Below are 26,073 nucleotides of genomic sequence, written 5' to 3' on the forward strand. Positions count from 1 at the left end.
TCCGTGGTGGCCTACGACGCTCGCGCAGTTAGGGTACAGGTTACCGAGCGTGGTGGAGGGTTGACGACGAGGGAAGCCATGGACCAGGGTTATGGTGAGTGCTGGGTGTGAAGGCACAAGGGGGAACGGGGGCCCCGGAAAACGCGGGGAAGGTTTCGTGCCAGAGAGAACCGCAATCTTATTGTGGGTGCGTTTCACACGGCCGCCGAGCCTTGGTCCCTCTGCCTCCCTTCTCGTTGAGACAGCGGTAGCGTTGATTGGACATTGAACTTGTCCCTCATGGAATGGCGACTGGTGACTGGCGGCCTGGATGGCAAGCGGGGCGGAGTGTTTAATTCCTCTGGTCTGGGAGAAAGGCGGGATTAGGGCCTATTTCCAAAGACGACACAAAATGGCGTCGAGGTGGCCTCTCCCCTCTGCGTGAGCGCGCTCCCCTCCTCAGTGTGTCACGGGGCGTACCTGCCCCCGAGCGATTGCTCCTTGTAGCCAGTGGCCCCTTTGCTTCCATCTTGCAGCATCCCGTTGTTTCTAGCGTAGCCCTTGGTTAAAGAGCGAAGTTGCCTCCACATCTGCTAGGTTCCTGACCCTTCTCCCCCTTTGCAGGGCTCCGGTGTCTAACGCATTGCTGAGACAAGGAAACTTTTTCTAGCAAACCAATGACAGCAGGGAAGGGGAGTTCACCTGTTAACATGTCTGTATGCCATGTAACTTTAAAATAAGGGAGGAGGCGATCCACCAGAAAAACCCCAATTGCAACAGTAATATCTAATCTCTCTCCAAATTGAATTCTTGTTTGGCATGCTTCCTTTAATTCTCAGGAGAGGTAATTCTAGGTCCATTCTTCGGGGTTTCTTCATGAGCGGTAATTCTGTTCTAGTTAGAAGAGCTCTACTTTAGCAGTGTAACTCTAAACAGCATCTCTTTGCTTTAATGAAGAATCAGTGTCTCCGGGCTTTTAGATCACGTAGATAATCTTCAGTTTCCTTAATTCAAGCCCCAGTTTTGCTCTCAAAAGTGTTTCTGATCTCGGAGCTACAGTGGTGCAAAGAACAGGTTGTACTAACACATTTCCTATTAAACTTCAGATGGCTAGGTGTTTATTGCTACAGTGTGTGTTAGTCCTGCAACTCCCATGGTGGCTAGGGAATGCTGGGAATTGCAGGACTTTTTTTTCTGTCTAAACATGCATAGGATTGCGCCCTTAGTATTCAGTACCACACATTTGGCATATGCTAGCCTTGCTCCATCTGATGAAGTGGGCTTATACCATAATAAAATCTTTACGTGTTTAAAGCAATACAAGATTTCATTTCATGGTGACTGAAAAGGTTTTGGGATGTCATGTAAAAAAGTGGCTGTTGCCATTCTCTGTCACTTTCCCTTTCTTTGTTACATGACACCTTTGCATGAAGTAAAATTAGTGGGTTTTCCCAATATAGTGTAATAACACTGACCAATACAGTGGTCCTAGGGTGCCATATTTTTTATTTATTTGCAGCAATTTTACCCATCCCTTCCCCCCCATGCTGGCTGTAATGATGGGTGTTGTAGTTCAACACATCTGGAGGGCACCAGGTTAGGGAAGGCTGGATTATTACATTGAATAGGGAGGGGAAGTTCAGTTGGAGGTTTTAAATTTTTCCTTGAGAGAGGGGGTGATGCCAGCTTCATTAAAAGACGCCATAATAAAGCCACTCGTGAAGAAACTAATCTAGACCTGGAAGATGTGAGCAAATGTAGGCCTGTTACTAACATTCCCTTTTGGACAAGATGCCAACTCCAGAAACTCTTGGAAGAAACTGATTTAGTAGGTGCATTTCAATAGGGTTTGGGGCCTGGTTTTGGAACTGAAAGTGTTTTGGTTGCCTTTTCCCTGCTTTACAGAGTTGGACAGGGATTGCAACCCTGTTGCTTCTCTTGGACCTCTCAGCAGCTTTAAATACCCTTGACCATGGTGTCCTTCTGGATAGCTGGTCTGAGTTGGGTGCTGAGGTGAGGCAGGTGGCTACTTGGGAGACAGCATTTTCATTGTATTGCCCTCCCATGAAGGATCATCTGGCATCTATACTCTGGTCTTTTTGCTGCCAGGTAAAACCTTTTTAAAATTTTCCCAGTCCTGTTAATTTTTACTTTTTAATTATTTTAGTGCTTTATAGATGTTAGGATATTTTTAGAGTTTAAGATTTGTGAAATATCCAATACTGCTGTACATTATGTTTTTATCTGCTGTTGGTTTTTATACTGTATTTAGTTTTAATGGTTTTAGCTTTTAAACCACCCCTAGAACTTTTGTTAGTGGACAATGACTTATGCTATTTAAATAAATATTAAAATAAATAAGTCAAAGATATTTGATCTGATTTTTTTCCCCCAAAATTTTTGTTAGTAAAGCACACAACCTGACATTAAATGTTAGATTCAAATGAATTCAAGGCTTTACTTGGAAATTATTGTTATCAGAATACTTGTAAATATTTTCAGATACAACAATTCCATAGCATACACTCGCTTCTATATTTTAAGATGAAGGGAAAGGCAGTAAAAACAGTTCTAACATGCGGCTGGAACAGTCCTGTGTCCTCTAGATAGCACCTGGGGGACATAGGATTGTTTAGTTTCCTGGCTATGAGGTCTGAAACAGGAAACTTCGCTCACCACCCCCTCCCCCTTGGAGCAGTGTGGAGAGAACAGTGCTGGCTACCTCTCTGCACTCACAAAACAGAGCATGGAGACAGGAATAAGGGGGCGTTCCTGGGGGCAGCGGGGAGGAATCCAGGGCAGCAGCCATACCAGCAGTCCTATGGCTTCTCAGCCTTCTTCCCTCCCCAGAGCCTCTTCCAGATGGGCGAAAACTCTCATCTAGCTGAAATGCAGAGCAGGAGGCAAGAGGCGCCTCCCTCTCTTCATAGGATACTCACAAGCCTCCAAGTTTGGGGGCTTCCAAGTACCCAGGGCGCAACTCATAGGATTGCGCCCTAAATTTAGCATGCCGAAAGACCTGAGTATTATTAGATACATAGATATTTTGTTGGTGAAAACTCTCTTCTCATGTTCTGTCCTCCTATTCAAACAATCTGTGTATAGTGGGGGAGAGCAGGATTGTGTCTCCTAGCCCTGTCCCCAGCTGAAAGAGAGAATTGGCTCTATATTCATACAACTAGTTGTGCCAGGGTTCTTAATTGAGAGATTAGACTCTGTGAGCATGCAGCCTGGTCATGTTCTGGTGGCTGAATATAAGGAGGGCCAGCAGATGCCGTAATGCCACTCTCTATACACACACACACACACACACACACACCCTGGTATGTTGATGGATCATGAGAAGAGGGCTATAGTCATCAGAAAGAAGTTCATTACAACTTGGGAACTGCCCAGTTTATTGCTATTGTATCCATTTTTTATGTTACCTATTTTATTAAATAAAGAATTTTTAGAAACTGAAAACTTTCCTTGAAAAATATAGCAGCAGAAGCATTTCTGAAAAAAAATCCATCCCGATTATCGCCTGGCAGGGAATTTTAATTGGCTGCAACTCCCTGTCATGACTATTCTTGGTCCCAAACATGGCCTTACGTCTGTATAGTGTCTGAAATAGCCCTAAATCATACTTTAGCACTGCTGTGTTTCCAGCCTTTTCAACTGAGACACTTGGCACAGGTACATTCAGATGATACATGCTTTTTAACAGTCTGGGAAACATAGTTGTTTAATGGGAGGTTGGTTAGTAGAGGGGCATTATCTCTAAAAGGATTACATATTTCCCAGATGAATATAAAATGAGATAATTGCAAAGCTGCATGAGATAGAGATCTAGGCGTAAACAAGGATTTATGGGCTGATGTACATAATATCAAGATATATCTGCTGAATATTATGATATCACCATGTGTTTTTAAAGTAAATTTTGAATTAAAAAAAAGATATATTTGTTATCTCTTAATCTATAGGAAGCTCATGACAAATTAGTTTATAAATGGTATGATACCAACAAGGCTGAATAAAATTGATTATATAAATAGGTTTGCTTGCTGAGTGTGTGCAGAGTCTCATGTAGATTTTCTTCATGGTTGGTTTATAATAAGAGCAGAGCTTTTATGGACTCTGTTCTTGAGTGCAATATTCCAAATTATATCAGTTCTGACTAATGTGAAGGCCGAATAATTTGTATGCGTTCAGCCTATCTGTAGAATACTTATACTAGCTGGTTGCGGCTAAATTGTTTTTGCATGGCATTGGAAACGGGTTATAGTTTTCTCTATTAAAGACTAGCTTATTATATATTTCAGATAGTCTGTTAACTTACTAATTTCACCTATGTTAACTTATTTTAGCTATGTTCAGAAAAATGTTATTGACTAAGGAGTGGGTACTAATGATTTCATTTAGTTTGTAATTTTACATCTCTAAATAGAGAGATCTTTCTGTACCTTAAATTTCTTTTCAGTTAAATAGGTTTGTTTTAATGGCCCTAAATCTACTGGTGGGCCATCCCCCACTCGCTGACTTATTGCCTTTAGGCTATTACTTCATGCATGGAAAACTGACAGCTCTGGTTGTCCTGTTTCCTCATAAATAAAAGTTTATGCCCTACAACAAGGGTAGACAACTTTAGGAGGTCTAGGACCCATTTTTGCCCCCTGGAATTGCTCCATAGCACTTCAGAGCACTGCTATGGTTGGTTTGTAATTTAGCAAACCAGCTAAAAACAAGCCACTACAGATGCTATTTTTTGGTAAACATTTTTTTTTAATTCGGGGTGTGGCAGTAGCCACATGCCCTACAGAAACAGTACAGAAAGGTTTAAAGGCACTGATGACTGGAGGAGTCAGAGAGTCGGGAGTCCAGCTCTAAAGGCTCTTTGAGATTGCAATCCTATGCACACTTCCTAGGAGTAAGTCCCATTGAATACAGTGGGACTTGCTTCCAAGTAAACATGCATAGATTGCACTGGTAAAATGGCTTATGAGGTGTCTGTTGAAAAGCAGAATGTATAACATCAGGCTGTAAAAGAGTGCACTCTGATAATCCAGGGTATAAGTCATGCTATACCAGATGTGTTCATATTTTGAGATGGGTTTCATTGCTGCTGAGATTTGTAAGCCTCACTTATGACTCTGCTTTCTCTTCTTCTTCAAACTAGCTTTGTAGTTCATGAGTAGTGTGAACCTCAGAATCAGTATAGTTCCAAAAGGCTGGACCAAATATACTTAAGAATTCATAGGCTTATAGGAAGACATAACTGTTGGCCTGGTATCTCTTTCTATGCTAACTCCTCAGTAGTAGCGCCATTTATTAAGGGTAATGTTCTGCAGGGTTAGCGCCTGTCAGGTAGACAGAGACCACTTTGGGAACAAACCTCAAAATGGGTAAAGAGATTGTATGCTATAGCAGTATAAGAGCTGTAACTTAGATGAAAATCCAATTCCTTTGTACTGAAAAGGAAACATAGATCAGGTCTGGATAAATGAAGTGAGCTGTGGAATTTTTACTTGAGTTAATTAGCTATTAAATATTTCTCTTACAGGTTATGGTTCCTGGGGTACTGAGGCCACCAGTACTCAAGGTAAGCTATGGTCCTACTTGCCTAAAAAGTTTAGAAAAGAAATAGAAATTGGGGCTGATAATCTTAAGAGTGTTGTGCATAAACATGCATATCTTAAACCTGGATCATGTATAATGATACTTCAGAGTGCATTAAACTGCAATTAACTTTTACTTCTGGAATAATTGAGAGTAACATAGTTTTCTTTTGGACTTTTAATAATGAATATGTCATCATCTATAGCTTTCCCCTCCTCTAATTATGAGTTTATATATGTCAGATCTGAACACATCATAGTTGTGACTTGTATAAAACTAAACATTTCAACTAAGTCTTGATAACTGCACTTTAATCTGGTTTGCATGTCACAGTAAATCAGAATTGCTGAGAACTCTGGCTTACCATGAATGAGCAAGTGTGCTGATGCATGCGGCTTGATTGCCCCTTCTTGTCTTCTCCTGGCAGTGGGAGTGGCTAAACAAACCAGGGAACCTCTGTCTGTGGTTTGTTTAGCATTATGTTGTGGTGAGAGTGTTGGACTGGGAGCCAAGAGATCTGGGTTCTAGTCCCCACTTGGCCATGGAAGCTCACTGGGTGACTTTGGTCCACTCACAGACTATCAGCCCAACCTACCTCACAGGATTGTTGCTGTGAGGATAAAATGGAGAGGAGGAGGATAATGTAAGCTGCCTTGGGTTCCTTGAAAGAGAAAAAAAGTTGGGATATAAATGCAATAAATAAAAAAACCAGAATCCTTGGCTTGTTGCTCTTCTAACAAGCCAGGATCATTAGCCAAAAATTATGACCCGTAAGCTAGAATTCTCACCAAATCTGGCTTACCGTGATGTGCAAACCAGCCTATTGAATTGATGTGGAAAAATTTGTATAACAGTCAAGCAAATTTTAATCCATCTGGCAATAATTTCTGAATAGGCAAGCATAAATTATATTACTTGCTTATGTTGAAATACTTGTCCTGTGACAATCAAAGGGAATAACCTCATCCTTCTGGTATATTAACATTACCTTGATAGTCATATTTAATGTAGAAATAAACTTTTGTCTCTTTGTGTTCCACTAAGGTGCTTATGCCACAAACGCAACAAGTTGGCAAGGTATGTATTTTGAGGTGTACTTGCCTCATCTGGCGTTTTGTTTTTCACTGCAAAAATACTGTGTTGAGCATTTTGCCAGCTTTCTCAGAATTAACATGAAGAATTGACAGGGGCATTATAACTATGTTAACTAGTATTTTAATTCACATTGCACCTTCTAATGCTGAACAAGGTGTCAGAATGCCAACAACTTTGTAGCCAAAACAGGGCCACTGAGCATCAAAAAGGAAATATCAATATGCTTGGAGTAACCCAGAAGTTTGCAGAACTACAAAAATGTTTTTTAAAAATCAAACCTAGGGGAGCAGTCTCTCCTCCAAAAGGCCCAGTGAAGTCTCAGCTCTGTAGTTGCAGAATGTTGAGAGTCAGTTGGAAAAGAAAACGGGGGAATGGAAGTGTTTGGTGAAGAGGAGGCATGGCCATGGCAGCCTGGGAGGCTTCAAAATGCTGCTGTTCAACTGGCAGAAGAAGGCAAGGAATTCAGAGGGGGTAAGGAAGAGAGTGGAAGGTGGGTGGTTATCTTCGTATCTCTTCCTCTGTTCTCCTTTGCTCCATTTTTGTCCTTCCCTTTCCTCCTCCTCTATCCAGGGAATGAAGGAAAGAGGAGGGAAATGGAGCAAAAGAGGAGGAAGAGTCATGTAGTTATAAAGCACCATACACATTAAAAGAACAAAGAGAACCATCTTTGAGCGGGTAGGTAATTTATGGTTCACATTGAGAAGCTATTTTTAAACATCTCCAGCAGTGGAAGCGAGAGCTGTCCATAGAAAACAATTGAGTAATCCAAGATTTTTATTTTGATGCAAGTGAGCTGGGGAAGGGGACAGATAAAGCAAAACTCAAGAGGCACAAGAAGCAAAAAGTTACAAAGTGAGAGGAGGAGAAAGTAGGAGGCAAAAGGAGAGGAAGAGGGGAGAAAAAAGGTTGAATGAGTGGGGAAACCAGAACTGTTATCTGTTGAGAAGGCACACTTTCACCTTCATGAGGGGACTCTTGGGTTCCACTCTTCCACAAAGGGAGAACTACCTCTGTTAATCTTGAGCCAACAGCCCTCTTAACCACAGATTTGGATAAGGCATGCGCATCAGAGGTATACTGTAACATTTTGTTGCAGGGTCGCACTTGTAGTATACAATACAATGTGTGATGAAGATGGTGCAGTGCTGCTTTTTATAATTTGTGTTGTACTGTTCTTTCAAGGAGCTCAAGGTGGGTTAACTTTGCTTTTATGGAGGAAAATTGAGACAGTAATAATTAAAGAAGCTAAAATCTTCATTTTTTATGTCACTGTAACCAGAATGGGCGCATCATTGAAGCAGTAACTCTTCACTAATCTTATAGCGGGGGCAGTGGTAGCCTAATAAATGTTTGTCTAAGAACTGTTTTTGCAGGTGTGTATGCTTTTTTATTTGGAGATGGTTTCTGTTGAATTAGGTGGAAGGTTGAGAACTCGTATCCTTCTTGTTGACTGTATAACTTGCCGTTCCTTTTTGCCAGGTTATGAAGGCTATGATTATTACAGTGCCCAAACTGGCAACTCTGCCACAGCTCCCACATACAACTATGAAGCTGCTGCTGTTGCCACAGCTACCTGGGATGCCTCAAAAACTACTGACATGACAATGAGTGCTGATATGGGCACTAGTATGCCAGTTGTAAATTACAGTACTGGAGCAGTGGGCACAGAAAACTCCGATTCAATTATAGCAAAAATAAACCAGCGCCTGGATATGCTGTCAAAGGAAAGCAGTGGTGGTGCTGGGGAAGGCATGGAAGATCAGGGAAGGTGACTATAGTTTCTCCATCTCTTAACTACCCATTTTAGTTTTCAGTTGAACTTGAATTCTTGAAGTACTAGAACTGGTAGGATAGTATTCATTCTTTGAGTATACATAATGACTCAAAATGTAGTCATCTTGATACACTTGAATATATGTTAGTTATAGTTTCGGATGGCTTATTGTTCATGCATGATGGGTTGTCAGACGTACTGATATTTTCATACTGGGATTTCATATTGGTACTCTTCTCTATATAGTAAGTAACGCAGCCTTTCCAGCTGAACCAGCCATTTTTATCTTTGTTTTGTACTGCATGAAACCTTATAGAAAAAGATGTTACATGGCTTTCAGAATTGAAGTACCACTTTCATTTAGCAATTTCTTAAAGTTCGCCTTTCACTTTTGTTGAAGGGTGTGTTGCCCCTAATTTCTAGTACATTGAATATATGAAACTGTCTTATACAGAGGCATGCCATTGGTCTGCTTAGCCCAGTGTTGTCAATTCTGACCGACAGCCTCTCCCTAGGCTCTCAGGCAGAGGTAATTCTCAGCTCTGCTGCTTCAGATCCTTTTAACTGGAGATGGCAAGAATTGGGACCTTCTGCATGCAAATCATGTACTCCACCCTTCTAAAGCTATTCACCCTGATAAATAAACTATGGGAAATAAATAAATTCTGTCAAGTCTCTTTTCAGATTACCAATCAATCCCTATATAACTACTGACTGGATACTTTGCTTACGATGCAGCTCTTTCAGATTTGAGTCTTTTGAGTCCTATGACTCGAGAGCCTCAGTGCCTGACCGTGACCTGTACAGAACCAGCTATGACTATAATGAAGTTGGATCAGATCGGAATGATTCATTCGGAAGTCACTATGATGCTAACCGCAGAGATCAACCCTGCAACCGAGGAAACAACTATGGCTTTGTTAGAGGAAGGGTCCAGAATCGAGGGCGTCCTAACACTTTCAATCGTGACCGCTTCATGCCATCAAGTACAGAACGGCTGTCTACGCGATGGAATGAGATGAATTATGTGGGCGGGAGGAATATGGGAGGGCCTGGACCTAACAGGCTTCCATCACTCTTTTCCCAAGCGCTCATCCCTGAGTATAGAGACTATGGCGACTACGGAGACTATGGCGACTACGGAGACTATGGCAACTATGGGGATTATGATTATGGCATGATGGGAATGCAGGGAATGGGAAGGTTTCCTGGGAACATGCCCTATGGCTTCGGCAGATCACGTGGCAGGGTAAGTTTAGGACGCTAAAATTGGGAACTGTTACATTTATAGCTATTTCAAAAGTTGCTCTTTGTAAATCAGATTGTGAAGAGAGAGATGTCCCATCATTTTATTATGTAGGTTATTGTTAAATGAAAAGCAGCTTATTTTTACCTTTCATTGTAATAATTGAGAAGTGATTTTGACAGGATAGTGTTCTTCCACTGTGTGTGTTTCATTAGGACTGAGAATCATTGCATGAAAGAATGCTTACTTGCAAGGTAGGGAAGCATGTATGTTATTTGGGCTACATCCTTTACCTAAGGAGATGGTGTCAATCAGGATTTTGTGGAAGAGTATGTTTATAGCAGGAAGCTTTGAAACAGTCTATGATCCATTGCTGGTGCTGATAAACTGGTCAAGCATGTCTTGTTCAATTTGTGTTTCTAGCCCAAGAGGAGAGCTTTCCGCGGTCGTCTGGGTGGGCGTTCAGATAATGAAGGTGGCTTACATAAGCGGAAACAGTCACAAAGCGGAGAGGAACCAGACAGCAAACAAGCAAAGACAGAAAGTGAAAGAGATGACTCTGATCATGGTAAAACTTTTACTTTATTCTGAGAGTTTGAGTAGGGACTCTAGTATTCTGTTTTCTCCTTCTTTGCTATGAGGCTAACATATCTGGCTTCTAATTATTTATTATAATATGCCAGTATAAAATCCACCTCCACGAAATACAGTACTTCACAGCACTGTCAATTTAGCAAATAAATTGGTACCCTGAATCCATGTAGTAAGATGGAGAAGATACTCGAGCAAGTAATCTTCAGTAATCAGTGGTTGAGAAACAGGCTTCTGATTTCAGTGCTGCTGCTTTCAGTGCTACTGTTGTAGAACAGTGCTGCTGTTTAAAACAGCAACAAAGGGAAGTAGTTTTCCACAGTAGCTGAATGGTATCTTGTGCATTTCACAGATGATGGCGAAGGAGAGGACAAATCGGGAGATGATGGAGATAAAGGTGTAAGTAACTTTTCCCAAAACCTTTGAGTTAACCTACTTTTTCCCAGTGTGTCTTCTGGTTCCTTGATGACTAAATTACAGTAGCTCTGTCTAAAAGTGAAAATAGATCATATAATAAGTCGATACCTTTCTGTCTTTGTTTTTGAGGCTAATTAAAAAATAATAATTACAGGAACAAATGCCCAGTTCACAGCTCACGACTACCCATGGGTTGTTTAAATCATGGATAGTCAACCCAGAGACACTCTGTGATGTCAAAACCTGGAATTGTGAGTTGTTCAGGGAAAGACAACCCAAAGTTGTAACCCATAGATTGTTCTTGGGTCACAACTCTGGGTTGTCTCTTCCCCCAACAACCCAGAATATCTGGTTTGGATGTGACAATCAGCCTAGGGATGGGGTGCCCCTGAGTTTTCTAGCTCCGCCCAGGTGCAGTGGGATCGATTGGACAGCGAGAAGCAGCTCGCTTGCTCCCATTTCACTCACAACAACCCAAGGTTTTTTCAAAGGTTTCCAGGTTTTGAAAAAACCTTGGGTTGTTGTGACATGCAAACCACATCAATGGCTGGTATCCATCCTGTGGAATGAAAACCATTGGAGGATCTTCCAGAGCAGATTTGTAGGGGTTTAGGTAGAGGAGAACAGGGGGAAGTCCTGTTGGGCAAGTGGAAGTCTGCTCATGTGACATTGACTGGAACTCTATTCTTAAACCATAGTATTCTTTTTCTAGTATTGTTTCCAAGGCAAGTAATCCCCAAGAACTCTAAAGCAGTGAAAACTGAGAATAAATTACCTATTTTAACAGCACAAAGAATAAGCTAAAATTGCTCTATTCTTATACTGCAGTCCTAATTTTAGGGACAGTATAGTCTAGCATTTGAAAGCTAATCTACGACTGGGGCACGTTAGACATTCCTTGGTTAGTAAGTTGGTGTGGTGATGGAGAGAGCAAGTCTCAGGTTTGTATGTGACATTCTTCTGCACACATGAAACATAATGTTCAATCCAAGCTCTAGTGCATTTATCTGAATTCATGGTCTCCTTGGCCTCAAGATCCTTCTTCTCTTTCAGCCCAGTGACAAGATTATGATATCAGGGAAAGCACAAATGCAGTATTCTCCTAATAGAATTTAATTTTGTACATACTATAAAGTAAGTTTGAGGAGGGCACATGTGAATCCTGAAACTCCTGTTGCTCCTGTTAATAATGTTGACTACCAAATAACATGTGACCAGGCTTTCAGATTCCTGTAATACGGGCTATGTATCTTGCCTTTGACTTGCAACAACTTACCAATATCGCTGGAAGGAATTTGTCTTCATTTGTACAGGAAAGGTTTTTAAAGAACTATAGATATTTTGATATCTGCCTTAGATCAGGATGGGAAACCTTTTTTTAGCCTAAAGGTCAAATTCCAATCTGCAAAAGTGCTTGAGAGCCACATTCCATCTGTGGGCAGGGTCAAACGCAAATTAGGTGGGCCCAAAATGTTATTACTGATTTTAAGCCTATTCAGAAGGAAGCAGGCCGTAATCACTCGGCAGAACTTTCACTTGGTATCCAAATACCAAGCACCTGCATGTCTGCCCTACTCACAAGTAAGCATGGGTAGCATGCCTACTTGCAAGTAAGTGGGGCAAGCCTCTACAGGGCAAGCCTGAGAAGTAGGACAAGGCTCAGAAGTAAGAAAGACTGAATCACTTAGCTTCCCACAACCCCTCCCTGCCCCTCTCCTGGCAGGGAAAAGCTCTTGCCTCCAATCAGTAGCTAATCGGAGATAAGAGCCTTTCCCTGTGGGGAGAGGGGCAGGGTCTGGGGAAGAAGTTGGTGGCCTAGATGGGGAACCTCAGCAGACCAGAGGCTCCTGATCCCTCCTTAAATAAATACCTTTTTATAAATCCAGATTATGCTTGAGTCAACGTGATCCACTCCACTCATATGCCAACATTTCCTTAATAAATAGTATTACAAATGTGTTTTTAGTTTTAGATTTTCATAACTGATTGGTTAAAATGGTGAATATTTTAGATTACTGACATTGCAACAGCACGTTTTATGTCGAAGTTTAGAGATGGAGAATTAATGGCTTTGTGTGGTTCTTCCCTTCTCTTTCTTTTTTTTAAAGGAGAATGAGGGAGGCAGTGAAGCTCTCAAGGGTAAAGGTAGGGTGCAGTTCATTTAGTAAGCCTGTATTTCCTTCGTTCAATTTGTTTAATGTGAAATTAACTTTAAACTAAAGGGTATTAATATCAACTGTATGGTCTAGTATTGTAACATTTATGCATCTTCCTGAGAATGCAGGTTATTAATATAAATGATAACATGTATATCCCGGAGTTGAACAATTAGTTGTGGTGTCTGTCACTAGAAAGCTACTTGCATGAAAATAACATATTACCTAGCTCGAGAGAACACAGTTGCCTTCCTCCATCAGACCCTGGTCATGGACCATTTTAATCTAGTATGCTAAGAGCGACTGGCCAGATGTGTCTGGAAGCTCACAAGCAGGGTCTGAGGGTGAAAATAATCCAGCATCCATCACTTTGCACTTAGACTGAATCACATGCCATTCTCTTGTTAATTCATTTCCCATTAAGCAGTTTGTATTCCCTGGGCTGTCTCTCTAGTGCCATGGAAGAAGAGGAAGGGATGCATGAAATATCTGGGTGATACTGAGCACATTGAAGTAATTCTTCTGGATGTGTGTGCTGAAACATTATTTAGTATTCTTTTGAGACCACAATGTTCAGGTTTTCTGCTTTTGTTACAACTCATTACATTTGTATCCTGCATTTCCTTCTAAGGCGCTTAGAGGAATTTTTTTGCCTCCAGTCATCCTGTGCGCAAGACTAACTTGTCCAAGGCCACCCAGTGAACTGCATAGTTGAACAGGGATATGAGCCTGGATTCTCCTCTCCCCACCCTCCAAACCCAACACTATTCCACTGCACTAAATTAGAACTGTTTTGAGGGCTGACATAACCACTTCAGCTCCCACATGGAGGCTTTTGAAAAGCACTTTTACTTTGGAAGTACTCCTCATAGTGCAAGTAGCACTCTTACTCCTTGTGCAAGCCTTAACACTAATCTTGTATATCATGGGGGGGTGGCTATATTAGTGGCAAGATTGTGTACACACGTTGGTTGATGAATTCTGTCAGTCTCTCCTTTTAAATTATCCTTGTCATATGGAGCACTGACAGAGTAAGCATTTTTGGTGGCCTTTACATGAAATCCATAATTGGGCCTGAGTAAAGCAGGTCAATGAAAGAAGGGAAATAGGATCAGAAAGTAAAATATTTCCATCCTAAAACAAATGCACATTGGCTCTTAAAGAACTGCCTTAAACATGACTTTCTATAGCAACTGGCGATGGCTGTGATGATGATGATGAAGAGACAAAACAAAGAAAAGAGAAACAGAGGCAAAGGGATCGAATGCGTGACCGTGCTATGGACAGGTAACTAAACAAATTACAAGCAATTTGCATCTATAAAAATACTTGATTTTTAAAAGATTATTTTAACTTCAGTTCCTGTTTCATAGGTAAGACTCATCCCATATCACAGATCCCATAGCACATCTAGTTCTAGAATACATGAGTGGGAAAGGATAATGTCCCATGTCTGTGCAAGATTGTTAACTTACCTGGGCTGTGTCTTCATTTTATGACTGCCTCCAATCTTTAACAGTAAATTTAACAGTTTTGCTTGCATCATAGGAACTTTATAGCTCAAGGAAAATAAACCACTCTTGCTTTGGAGTACTTAGTTTCATATAGCTTTGGAATATCTAGAAAAATGTACAAATACGAAGAACATGAAAATGTCACTTTCTTGGAATGGGGTTTATGAAGAGATTCAGTGTCAGATACGACATTACAGACATTAAAGTGGCTTCATGTTTGTGTTCCCAGAAAATAAGTCATTAAAATGTTAAGGAATGGGCTGTTGACCTACGTCAGCCTTCCCCAACATCTTGTCCTCCAGATGTTTTGGACTACAACTCACATTAGCCCCAGCCAGCATGGCCAGTGGTCACGGATTATGAGAGTTTATAGTCTAAAACATCTAGGGGGCACCACATTAGGGAAAGCTGACTTACATTACAGTTGACAATTATTTATTATTGTGAATTGCTTGGGGCTTCATGGTTGGGAAGATGTAGAGATTTTGAGAACAAAATTTAAAATAACTGGTAGCCAACTGATGGCCCATGATTTCATCTATCTCTTCCACACAACCTACTTCAATTCTGTTTTCCAAATACCCTGACTTTCAGCCCAGAGGGAACCCCCAAGGCAATTACAAGAATTAATAACAAAAAATAAGGTCAAAAATACAAGTTTGGTAAATAGACCTAATCCAAAACTGGCTTTAGGACAGCCTTTTTTTTTTTTTTTTTTTTAGGATTTTCAGGACATTCTAGATTATAGCAGGTGTGCATGCACACAGACACAGTTCTCTGCCCCCCTCCCTGAGAGATATCTCCACATGCAAGGACGGGAAGGTTTAAATCTTGCCTGCTTACTGAGATCTAGTGATCCCTAGGGATTAGGACAGCTCTTGCTTCTCCTAAGCCCAGCAGTCTCCAGTGAGATCGTTGTTTTCCTCACCATTGCTAGATACAGGGAAACAGCACTCTCAGAGGCAGGAAGTGGCAGGATAACGCCTTTGCGATTGCTTCTTTCGCATCTCTAGTAGCAGTGGGAAAATGGTGATCTCACTGGAGACTGCTTGGGTTGGGAGAGGCAAAAGGTTGTCAAGACTCTCCCAATATTTGTGTGTGTGTGTGTGTGCGTGCGCATGTGCGCAGGGGGAAGAAGAATGGTGGGTGGCTTCCGTAGATCAATCAGGTGATATGATGGAGGTCCAGATGTGTTTTTGATTATGCCTGCTTTATCAAATATAATACAGTTGTTCCTTTAGGAGGTTATCTTTGTTTGTAAAGGCAAAGTTCTGTTGAAAGAACCCAAGAACTGGTGTACCCTGGTGTTATGCAATGAATACTCACCATGTCTGTAAGCTTTGTGGTATCTGTGTTTTTTCTAGAGTAGCAGCAAGAGAACTTGAAAAATCTTACCTCCAGATGAGACTACATTGTAACTACACTTTGGAATTGCAGCAAAGCTATATATATATTTTAGTATAGCAAACAGTACAGTACTAGATTGAAATGGCAAGGGCATTGTTTAGACAAGATAATTTCTTAGGTTTTGTCAGGATAGTCAAATTGATGCTATTTATTTTTGTAAAAGTTGAATGTCTAAATAGTGACTTTGTAATAGTGTTCGGTACAATTCAAACAATATTTCTTCCTTCAGAATCCAGTTTGCTTGCTCCGTATGTAAATTTCGAAGCTTTGATGATGATGAAATGGAGAAGCATCTACAGAGCAAATTTCACAAAGAAGTCTTGCGCTACATTGGGACCAAACTGCCTGACAAGACTGTAGAATTCCTGCAAGTATGTCATCTTAAAATCTTAAATTGTGGAAAACAGCACAGCTGTTGGGCAAACTAAGCTGCCTGTACTTTGATTGGGATTACTATTGCCTAAAGTTACCAGTGGTAGATCATCATAGATTTGTGTAAAACTAGGCTTGTTAAGTTACTGTTAAGTCATTTTAGCATGTACCATGGTTCTGAATATCACTTGCCAAATGATGGCGCTGCTTGTCCAGAGCTGCTGTTTTTTTGGCCTCTGTGCATCACACACATGGGTTCTGCACCTGCACAGAGCCTCAATTTGGGAAACTTCTGTAGCTGAGGAGTTTTGGCAGGAACCCTTTCCCCCACTGTCCCAGTGTGCACGTCCCTAGAGGGTTCCCACTTATTTCCTCACTTCCTTTTCAACCGCTGTTGTGGTAGCCTCCTGAGGGAACTTCTCTGAGATCAGTTCGCTGATAGCAGTTGTTAAAGCTGAGGTTTTTATTCTGTCTCTTTTTGTGTTATTTTTTGTTGATATTTTCTTTCGCGATTTAGTGATTGCCCAAAGGGCATATGGCCCTCAGGACACCATTTCGTAAGTGTGTTCGTTGCGGGAGCAAGTTGCCACCAACTAATGGACACTCACTTTGCCTATTGTGCCTGGGAGAAGGCCATGTTGTGGAGTCTTGCCCACATTGCCAGGCCTTTACCAAACAGGCTAGGTGCAATTGATCTGACCGCTTGAATACAGTGTTGTGGAGAAAGGCACTTGAGGCAGTTGAGGAGCCTAAGTCATTCATGGCTCAATCGTCTGAAAGCCTGCTTGAGGGTATTCCTGCTGTGCCAGAGCCTGTAAAAGTGTCAGGGACAAAATCCCCTCAGCATCCCGCTTAAGTATCTCCAAGCAGACACGATCCCCCCCATGCCAGGGCGGTTGCTGACATTCTTGTTAGCTAAAAACTTTACTAAGGCCAAAGCATCCAAAAAGGCCAGAATCAAAAAAGAAGAAAAAGGCCTCTAAAAAGTTGGCTGACTTTGCTTGGGACCAAGAACAGAGTTACTGGGGATCACTAATTTGAGTGATTAGTGTGTCATGTCTAGTTACAGCCTCTATTCCTGTCCGACGTTTATTATTATCAAGAGCGGTGACTTGTATAACTATGGAGGTTTTCTCTCCCCCAATCCCCAGAAATATATTGTGAACAGAAATAAGAAAATTGGGAAGCGCCGACAAGAGCTGACTGAGAAAGAGGGTACAAAACCAAAGCCAGACCCTTTCAAGGGTAAGTGGAACTTTATTAAAAGAATAAGGCTATCAGTAATTCAAGAAGTACCACCTTAATGAGTACACAGTGCTGCAGTATTATTGGCTCTCATGATAGGGGCAATGCTTGGACAGTCTGTGACACAAGAAAAGCAAGTGCTCATAATTTTTTTTTAGCAGGATTTAAACAGGCAGCATGGCGGAAGTGTGTAAAATGTGTTAGTGTGTAGGAGGGACAGCAGATACTGGACTAGACATCTCTAGACATCTCTTACTTGCAAGCTGCTTTGTATATTTCACATGTGTATCCTGTTCTTCCTTTAATGAATTCAGGGTATTATACATGTGGTTATTCCATTTTGATAATTTGCATAGGAAAATTTTTCCAGAAGATTTTCCAATTCAAAAATGTCTGGAAAACCCACAGGACTACTTATTGACAGTCCTATTTTCACAGTTCCAGGCGCATGCTATTTTTTAAAATGTATTTACACTGTAACTAGAGTTTTGAAAAAGAGCCCGTAGGGTGTTCAAGACCCCAGGGTTGGATAGTACTACAGGGTTCTCCTGTTCTAGAGACATTGGCATATGAGTACAGGAACTTAAAGACATAAGAGGGTTGTCAAAGACTTCTTTTGAGGATTTCACGAGGTTCCTATGGCCAACTTGCTTGTGACAGGACTTCTGACTGGCTGTGTTTCACTCAGTTCTGTACACAGGAAGATACTATGGAGGGGACCAGATGGGGAAGGCTCAGTTAGAACCAAATGTTAGTCAGTAAACTCGACAAATGAGACCTGCAACAAAGTACTGCAATGGAGTATTGTCTTGTTCACTGTGCCAGTCCAGCCAGACATGCCCCCTTTCAGGATACTTGACTACCACTGTCCCCCACCCCACCCCAACTCAGTATTCTGTGGTCTGCAAGCTTGTTCAGTTCTTATTGGACTGTGTTCTGGTTTTTGCTCCTTTGGGGTTTTTTCCTAAAATGTTTTTGTACTTCTGCAAACATCAAAGTTCCTCCAAGCATGCTGGTACTTCCCTTTTGTTTCTCTATGCCCCTGTTTTGGCAACAATCCTGCTGGCACACAGCAGCAGTTGGATGGAATGATAGCTGAAAATGGGTAGAAAGAAATGGCAACAGGAGATGGGGAATGTCCACGAAGTCCAGTACCTCCTTGCCCTAAGGTTATCTCTCCCCTCCATCCCATTTGCTCCACTCAGGCTTTGGCATACTTTTCTTCTGTGATATTGTGGTTAGAATTTGGGGATCCCTTCAGAATTCACAATTCTTGATGCAAAACTCAGATGCCCTATAAGAGTAGAGTTGTACTGTGACAGTCCTGGAAAAGACAGATTTCCTGAGTGATAGCTGGTGAATGATGTTTGTTACTTTTGAAAGCTGTATGGGTGAGTTCAGCCATGTATTGGCTAATAATGCCAAGAAGCAGACTTTTTCATGGTGGCCTGTTCAGACTTGCAGTGACGAAGAGTGCCCAGTACATGGAGCAGACAAGATTATACAAGAAATTCGAATTGTAGCCATTGCTGCGATGCTGAGTGTCCTTATTTGGATCATGTTGCCCTAGGATATTATGGGGACAAAAGAACGAACGTTTGTTAGTTGATTTTGATGTTGCAGTAACTGATAACTTTTTTTAATGGCATGACCAGTAATTTCTTAGTTTTTCTGCTTAAGAGAGCAATCCTATGGCACCTACACAGCATATGGGGAGACATAGGATTGTTCAGTTTCTGGGCTCCGACCTCGGAGCCCAGAAACAACACTCCCCACCCCTCCCCACATAGCGCAGTTCTGGCTATGTCTCCATGCTCAGAAATGGTGCGCAGAGACAGGAAAAAGGGGTAGTCCGGGGGACAGGGAGTGGAAGTGACTGGGGCATCGGCCATATGACATTTCCTATAGCCGCCCCGGCCTCCTTCCCTCCCCCTCTGAAGCGCCCCTGCTAGATGGGCAAAATCGTCTAGCAAAAATGCAGGGTGGCTGGAGAGCAGAGGCGAAGACCACCTCCACGCTCCGACCACCTCCACGCTCCAACCGCCCTTCATTGAATACTCAGCAGCCTCTTGAGTTCGGAGGCTGCTGACTATCTTCATAGGATTGTGTCCTAAAATGATTGATGTGGCCAGTTGGGGAGAATGGTGTTAGAACTGTTCATGTTCAGCTGTTGTGGGCAGTACTTAATTCATGTTAGTACCTTTTCAGGAATTGGTCAGGAGCACTTCTTTAAGAAGATAGAAGCTGCTCACTGCATTGCTTGTGACATGCTAATTCCTGCCCAGCAACATCTTCTTCAGAGACACCTGAGATCTGTCGATCATAACAGGAATCGCAGGGTAAGCAGTACTAGTTAGTAGCTTCTGGGTGATTGTTATTATGTACAGTTACTATAATCTAACAGTGCGATCCTGTGCATTTTTACTTGGATATAAATCCCACTAAGTTCAGTGGGGCTTACTCCTTAGCTAGTAGGTTTAGGATTGCAGCCTTACTCACTAATTCTTAGATTGATACTCCATACCTGATCCCTACATCCAGTCAGGGATTTGTCTCTTTACAGTTGAAAACTCGTGTATGGAGAAGTTACTAACTTGGTTGCTAACAAATGCTGCTACCTCTGGGACAGAATAGTTGACCGAATCCAGGAGTTATTTCATTGTATAGGAAGATCAAGTATGTGTGATAGTTATCTCTCACCCAGAAAGCATTTGGCTCAGGATTGTTCCTACTTCTCCTTTCTCCTCCAAGATTAAAAATGTCAGAAATGTCTTGACAGACTTTTTAGGGTGGGTACTGCTCAGCAGTTTTCTATGAGCACTGAATTTTTAATCAGTGCCAGTAATGTGTATGGTAGTTCCAGTTTATGAGGGACCATAATTGGAATCCTAAACCGACAAACCTTACTGTGTTTCACAAAGAGGATAGCTTTGTGCGGGGTATGAGTCAACTTCCTTGACTCATACCCCACTTGTTTCCCCCCCTACTCTCCCGGAGATACTTCCTTCCTGTTATAGGGTAAGAAAAAGTTTTTCATAAGAGATAGACAGAAGATGAATACTTACACTACATGGATGCTTTAATAATTGTGCTTTCATATTGCAGTGACACATGTGTAACTTGCCCTGTCATTACAGTTGAAATGTTGACAAACTGGAGAAAAATTAGATCCAATGAATTTTAATATAAATTATATGGTAAAAGGTTAAAAAGTTTTTGTTCTTAATGCAGCAGGGAGTGATGCTTCCCTATGAAGTATCCATATAACAGTAGTCAAGAAAACAAGAATGATTAAATAAACAAAGGTACTATAGAATAAACATTGCATTAGGTGTTTTTTTTTCACTGGTAGTGAACTGCCACTTTGACAATGGAGATGCCTACAAAATCTGTTGCTTCATATAAGCATATTTCAGTTTCTGTTCTATATTTATTTCTATAAACTCTTTCTCCATTTTGATGATCATATATTGGATCCAGAATTGAGCTCCTTTGGTTCATGAAAGGGACTGAGATCCAGCAAAGTGTTCTGCTGGAGGAAGAGAGGGAAGGTGATTTTGCTTATTTCCCCCTGAAGCTGCTCTCCCAGCAATGTCCCACTGTTCTAGAGGATCCCCTGGGGGGTACATGAGGCTGCAGGAGGAACAATAAAAAATTGCCTTCTTCCCCACCTCTTTCTCCTGTGGGAGTTTCCTGTAAATGGAGAATTCAGAGGAATTCTGGATCCAACCCCGTGTAATTTGAAGACACCCAGGCAAAAGCCTCACCAAGAAGTCTATAACAAGAGGCTTTCACTGGGCATTTTCACTGTTGTCCTAAAATAAGAGAGATAATCAGAAATGTAGCCTTCTGCATGAGACCTATGTTTTATTTTGTACTTAATCTTCATAATGACCTGTATATCTACTCTTTCCAGATGGCAGCTGAGCATTTCAAGAAGGCTAGTTTCCATGTAGCTAAGAGTGTCCTAAATAGCAAGCACATAGTGAAAATGCTAGAAAAGTACCTCAAGGTAAGTAAGCAGGATGTTTGCTGCTCAGTCCCACTTTTTCACAGAGCAAGAGAGCAGGAACTCGAGCTTGGTCTTAACTGAGCGTTGCACTAGTATTGCTGAGTGTGCTGCATGTGACTTTCATTTCAGATGGAGAGAAGCAAAGTTATTGCTTCATTTTCTTATGCATAGTCTGAGTCTAGAGTAATGTGTACCTTTGAGCAGTTCACCCGTTTTATCCGGATGTGTTAAATACTCACACGAATAGATTTTATATAAGAAATCTCTAAACTGTTTATAGATAGTGGTGAAGGCACTGAAATTAAATCTGAAAATTTGCAGAAGACATGTCCTCAAGACTACCCCTAGGCAATAGCAGTGTAAAATAGTGGGTAGAGGGGAGCATTATCCTCAACTTTAGCACTGCTTAAAATATACCTGATTGGGGATAAAGCATTGTGTTCTTGCTCTCAGCATGGGGTGGTATTTCTTTTGAGTGAAAAGGTAGGCTCTGCTTTGATTTCCTAGCAAGTTGACAGTTCTGTTTGTTTGTTTTTTAAATTAATCTGGGAACAACATTCCAGTGTCAGAGCACTTACTGTTAGCAGTTCAACCCAAGTATCATTTGTGGGAAACAACTGACATCAGTTGAGCTGATATCAACTGTTAGAGAGAGTGCATGAGGTGAGTCAAGGCCTTCAAAATACTTGGCTATGGCTCTGCAGGTCAAACTAGCAGTTTACCCTGGTGAGAACTGAAAAGCATGGGTGTGATAAGCCCATAATGGGAACAATGCCAGCCTAGATGAGCATTTGCAGGTCATGTGGACACTTCCGTGTGACCATCAAGAGCTTGCTCGTGTAGCATACATGGCCATGGGTAATTGGTGAGTTCCACTTCTGTGAGGAAAGATTGCAACCATCTGACCAGGTGAAGATGAAAAGAAACAAGTTTGGCTGCTACTGTGCCCTGGGAATCCAGGAGCAACCCAAGATGCAACAGGACCTTATTGGGGCTAACATGACTAATGGGGGAGCAGATCTTGCATCTGCCGTCTCCTCTACATGGCCCCCTGTCCCTCTGGCAACACTTTGGTCTTATCCACACTGACCATCTGCCCATTATCTAGTCTCTGCTAGGCAGACACTAGCAAAACTGAGACTCCGTTCTCTGGGTCCAGTGAAAGACTTTGAGCTGAGAACATCAGCCTGTTGTTGGCACTGATGGCCTATATACTGAGGCTGTCTTCCCCTAGCGGCCTCTCATACACGTTGAACAAGAGGGGTGACAGAATAAACCCTGCGGTAGCTCACACGAGAGAGCCCTTGGGGCAGATGAGCAGTTGCCCAGTGCCACCCTCTGGGATCTCTCGGAGGAAAAAATGGATCCACTCAAGCGCAACTCCGTCTACCCCTGCTAGGGTCCGCAGGTGCCTCAGCAACACCTCATGATCAACAGTATCAAAGGCTGCCGACAGGTCTAACAGAATCAGCATGGACACCTGACCTTTGTCCATCAGCAGGAGGAGATCTTCGACCCACCCAGCACAGTCTCCGTACCATACCCAGGTGCAAAACCAAGCTGAAAGGGGTGAAGGAAATCTGAGGATTCCAGGTAATGCCAGAGCTGCCCCATCAAAAATCTTCTCAGCACCTTCCTCAAGAAAGGAAGGCTGAAGGCAGGGTGAGACTGTTGGCATCAAGAAATTATTCTTGAACACTGGCCTAATGCTTCCTCCCCTAAAGGATGCTGGCACTTTGCCCTTCCTGAGGAAACCTGTGACAGTCTCCACCAGTTGGGGACTTTGAATTCCCCCCTTTTTTTACTAGCGATTAATGGACAAATCCAAATCGCAGTGTAGAGCCTAGAGCTCTCTGAAACTCCAGAACATTAGTAAATAAAGCTGATTGGCTGATTTTCAGCCAGAGAAGATGACACTACTTGTATTTCACCTGCATGGATCACCTTTCATGGAGGCAGTTAGTCTGGTCTGAATTTGATCCAGCTGGGTCATAAAACAGTAATACTTAGTTTCTGGGTACAGAAATCCTTGACTGTGCTATTCAGCCCAGTGTTTGTGGGTGGGACTCCATGGATATAGAAGGAGGAGTAGGACTCTTGACCTCCTGTGCCTCATGAGTATAGGAGTTCAGAAATTGTTACTCACATTTCATCAGATTATGGGCTAAATTTCTTCCCCAGGAATGCTGCCTTCTTCTCTTGTACATCTGTTGCAGGTCAGTTACACATGAGAGATCTGCAAGAAGGGGGCAGGGAGCTTTAAAGGGTCATGATAATGGAACAGACATTGGTTTTGAGAGCCAGCAGAACAGCATGATCGTGTCTGCTATTTTCATATGGTGTTTTCTTTAATAGAGAAATCTTAGCTAGAGCCAAAACAGAGCACTGTCCCTATTGTGGGCAATGGCAAGCCCTCTCCTCAGCCTAAATAAAGTTAGCGTAATTTTTGAATGAGCAATTCCCAGTATAGTCATCATGTAGGGTTTTTTTTTTTAACACGGTCTTCTTAATGAGATCACCAAAATATGTGAGTACCCATCATTGGTTTATAGCCATCTGTCAACATCTGGACTTTGCTAATACTGGAATAGGGTGGTGAGAGAGTTGAACACATCTTAGGTGCTAACAGGGCATTTCCTAAAGGTGGCAGTTCCTGCCACTAACCTGAGTGCTCAAAAGTAAGTTGAGAAATAAGCAGTCTTCCTAAATCAGAGGTACTGCATTTTGTTAAAGATTCATTTCATTCTCCTATTGTAGAATTGCCTGTCTCTGGTGCTACAACGAACATACTGCAGCAAATTTGCATTCCATTCTTATTCCTGTGAGGCAGAGACTTTGCCAGCTTTCAGATAGTGCCATAGGATTTAGGATGCTGGCAGGTAAAGAAGTTAAGTAAAAATATAATCAGTTTGCTTAAGTAGTTTGAGGAAAAGCAGGACTTGGTACTCTTTGACTTTAAAGTGAAGGTGCTCAATTTTCAATCACTCAATTGCAAACTTCTGCATTCTAGGTCTGAGGCTTTCTAGAAGAGATTCAGATAATTCCGCAATGTTGATCATGTGCTTCCTCCCTTTATCAGGGTGATGACCCATTTACAGATGAAAACGTTGACCAAGATGTTGATGAATCCGAAGCCTTAGAGGGGGCAGATGGTGAAAGGGCTACAGAAAATGCTACTGTAGAGAAAAAAGAGAATACAGGGGATGAGGTCGAAATCACTGAAGTCAGTGAAACTTCTAAACCAGAAGGGGATGAGAAAGCCTCCTCTACTGCAAGCTTTTCTAAAGATGAACCTGTAGAGGAGCAGCAACCGGCAGAAGAGAAAACAGAGGCAGTAGGAACAACAGAAGAATGGTCTGCCCCTCCTCAAGGAAATTTTGAAGAAAGAGCGGGAGAAGACCAAGTGAAAGAGCAACAGCCTGTGGAGGCAGGAGAGGAGAATTCCTCTGAAATGGCAACAGCTGGAAACAATGATACCAAGGAGGAAGCAGTTGTGGTAGCAAGTCCAGAGCTGCCATAGGAATTACCACATGAATGATTGTGTGAAGGTGATTTGTCCTGCTTACCTGTATAATCTCCCCGCCCCCTGGCTCTTGCAGTACATGTCTGTGCATTGCTGGAGTGCTGCCAATTTTGTTCTTATTTCAAGGGAAGAGATTTGATTATTCTGTTATGGAAGCAGTCTTGTGCTTTATTGTTGTGTAGAAAATGGAAATCAGCAAGTCTGTTAAACTTTTAGGTTAGAGAGCTCATAAAGCTCTAAACTGATACCTTCTTGTATTTTAGAATTAATAGCACTATTTGAAAAACAAAATTGTTGATCATTCAGCTCCTATCTGCTGTTCAGTTTTCAGTACTGAGGTAATATGACTTCATTTGAAAACTAAATTGACCATCTTGTTATGAGGGAGTACATTAGTTAAATGTTTTATTTTCTTTCCTGTGAAAATGTTTGCTTGTTTAAGTTCCTAGGCAAAGGACTTGCCCTGAAGACTCTTAACTTCATTTATCCAGTTTGCAGTATTGCATGAAAAATAGGATCTGTAACTAAATAATTTTTAAGCACCAAGTTGACTGTGTCACACTGGGGTCATCATTTCTAATGTGCACTATTTCACATTTTCTGGATAGCAAACTGCAGTTTGTATATTATGCTGGGAGAGAGACATAGCTTGAAGAAAAGAAGTTATGGCACCACCAAAACCCCAGTTCCCTTCCCTCACCCGTCATCAAAGTCACAGGAGCATCATTCACAGAGTAGATTGCCAAATACTGTCCTGGGAGCACTGGAGAAGCACCAAGGCCAGTAAAATAAGGGTGGATTTGTTAGTGTTATGATTGATGCTTATAGCATAATGTTTTAAAGTGGAATGAACACACTTTTTCTTATTTTTAATAGCTACAAAGTCATTTGTCTTAGCATTTAAATACATCTCTGAAACTGAAAATGTGTATCTGGTTTTAATGTAGCTGGCTCCAAAATATGTACTGTATAATAATATTGTCACAACATTACTCAAACTAGAACTGTTGTAGACTCTCTGGATGTTAAAGATGCACACTCCTCTCCCGCCATCCCCATATACCTGAGCTGTTACAGATGAGAAATTCTGTTGGGCAAGTCTAGTGGTGGTGAGGAAAGACATGAATACATATTAACTCAA

At 41.7% G+C, this 26,073-nt stretch overlaps 1 protein-coding gene across 4 annotated transcripts; it reads left to right on the plus strand.

The window, feature by feature from the left end:
• Positions 1-30: 30 nt before the first annotated feature.
• On the plus strand, positions 31-26,073 carry AKAP8 (A-kinase anchoring protein 8). Of its 4 annotated transcripts, XR_014788329.1 has the most exons (15): positions 31-94; positions 5,525-5,563; positions 6,625-6,657; positions 8,155-8,443; positions 9,188-9,698; positions 10,119-10,263; positions 10,639-10,685; positions 12,812-12,848; positions 14,050-14,146; positions 16,010-16,151; positions 17,304-17,397; positions 19,606-19,736; positions 21,314-21,409; positions 22,809-23,002; positions 24,489-26,073. XR_014788329.1 is itself a non-coding variant. In XM_084838418.1 (14 exons), the coding sequence occupies exons 1-14, from the start codon at positions 79-81 to the stop codon at positions 24,927-24,929; spliced, it is 2,118 nt and encodes a 705-aa protein (XP_084694544.1). In that variant the 5' UTR covers positions 31-78; the 3' UTR covers positions 24,930-26,073. The 4 variants fall into 4 exon arrangements, 2 of the variants coding, with proteins under 2 accessions (XP_084694544.1, XP_084694545.1); XR_014788330.1 differs by lacking the exon at positions 12,812-12,848 and having other exon boundaries at positions 10,639-10,683; XM_084838418.1 differs by lacking the exon at positions 22,809-23,002.

This window comes from Heloderma suspectum, chromosome 2 (assembly GCF_057233095.1).
Source record: "Heloderma suspectum isolate Gila_16-S chromosome 2, 16-S_ref, whole genome shotgun sequence".
Taxonomy (NCBI): domain Eukaryota; kingdom Metazoa; phylum Chordata; class Lepidosauria; order Squamata; family Helodermatidae; genus Heloderma; species Heloderma suspectum.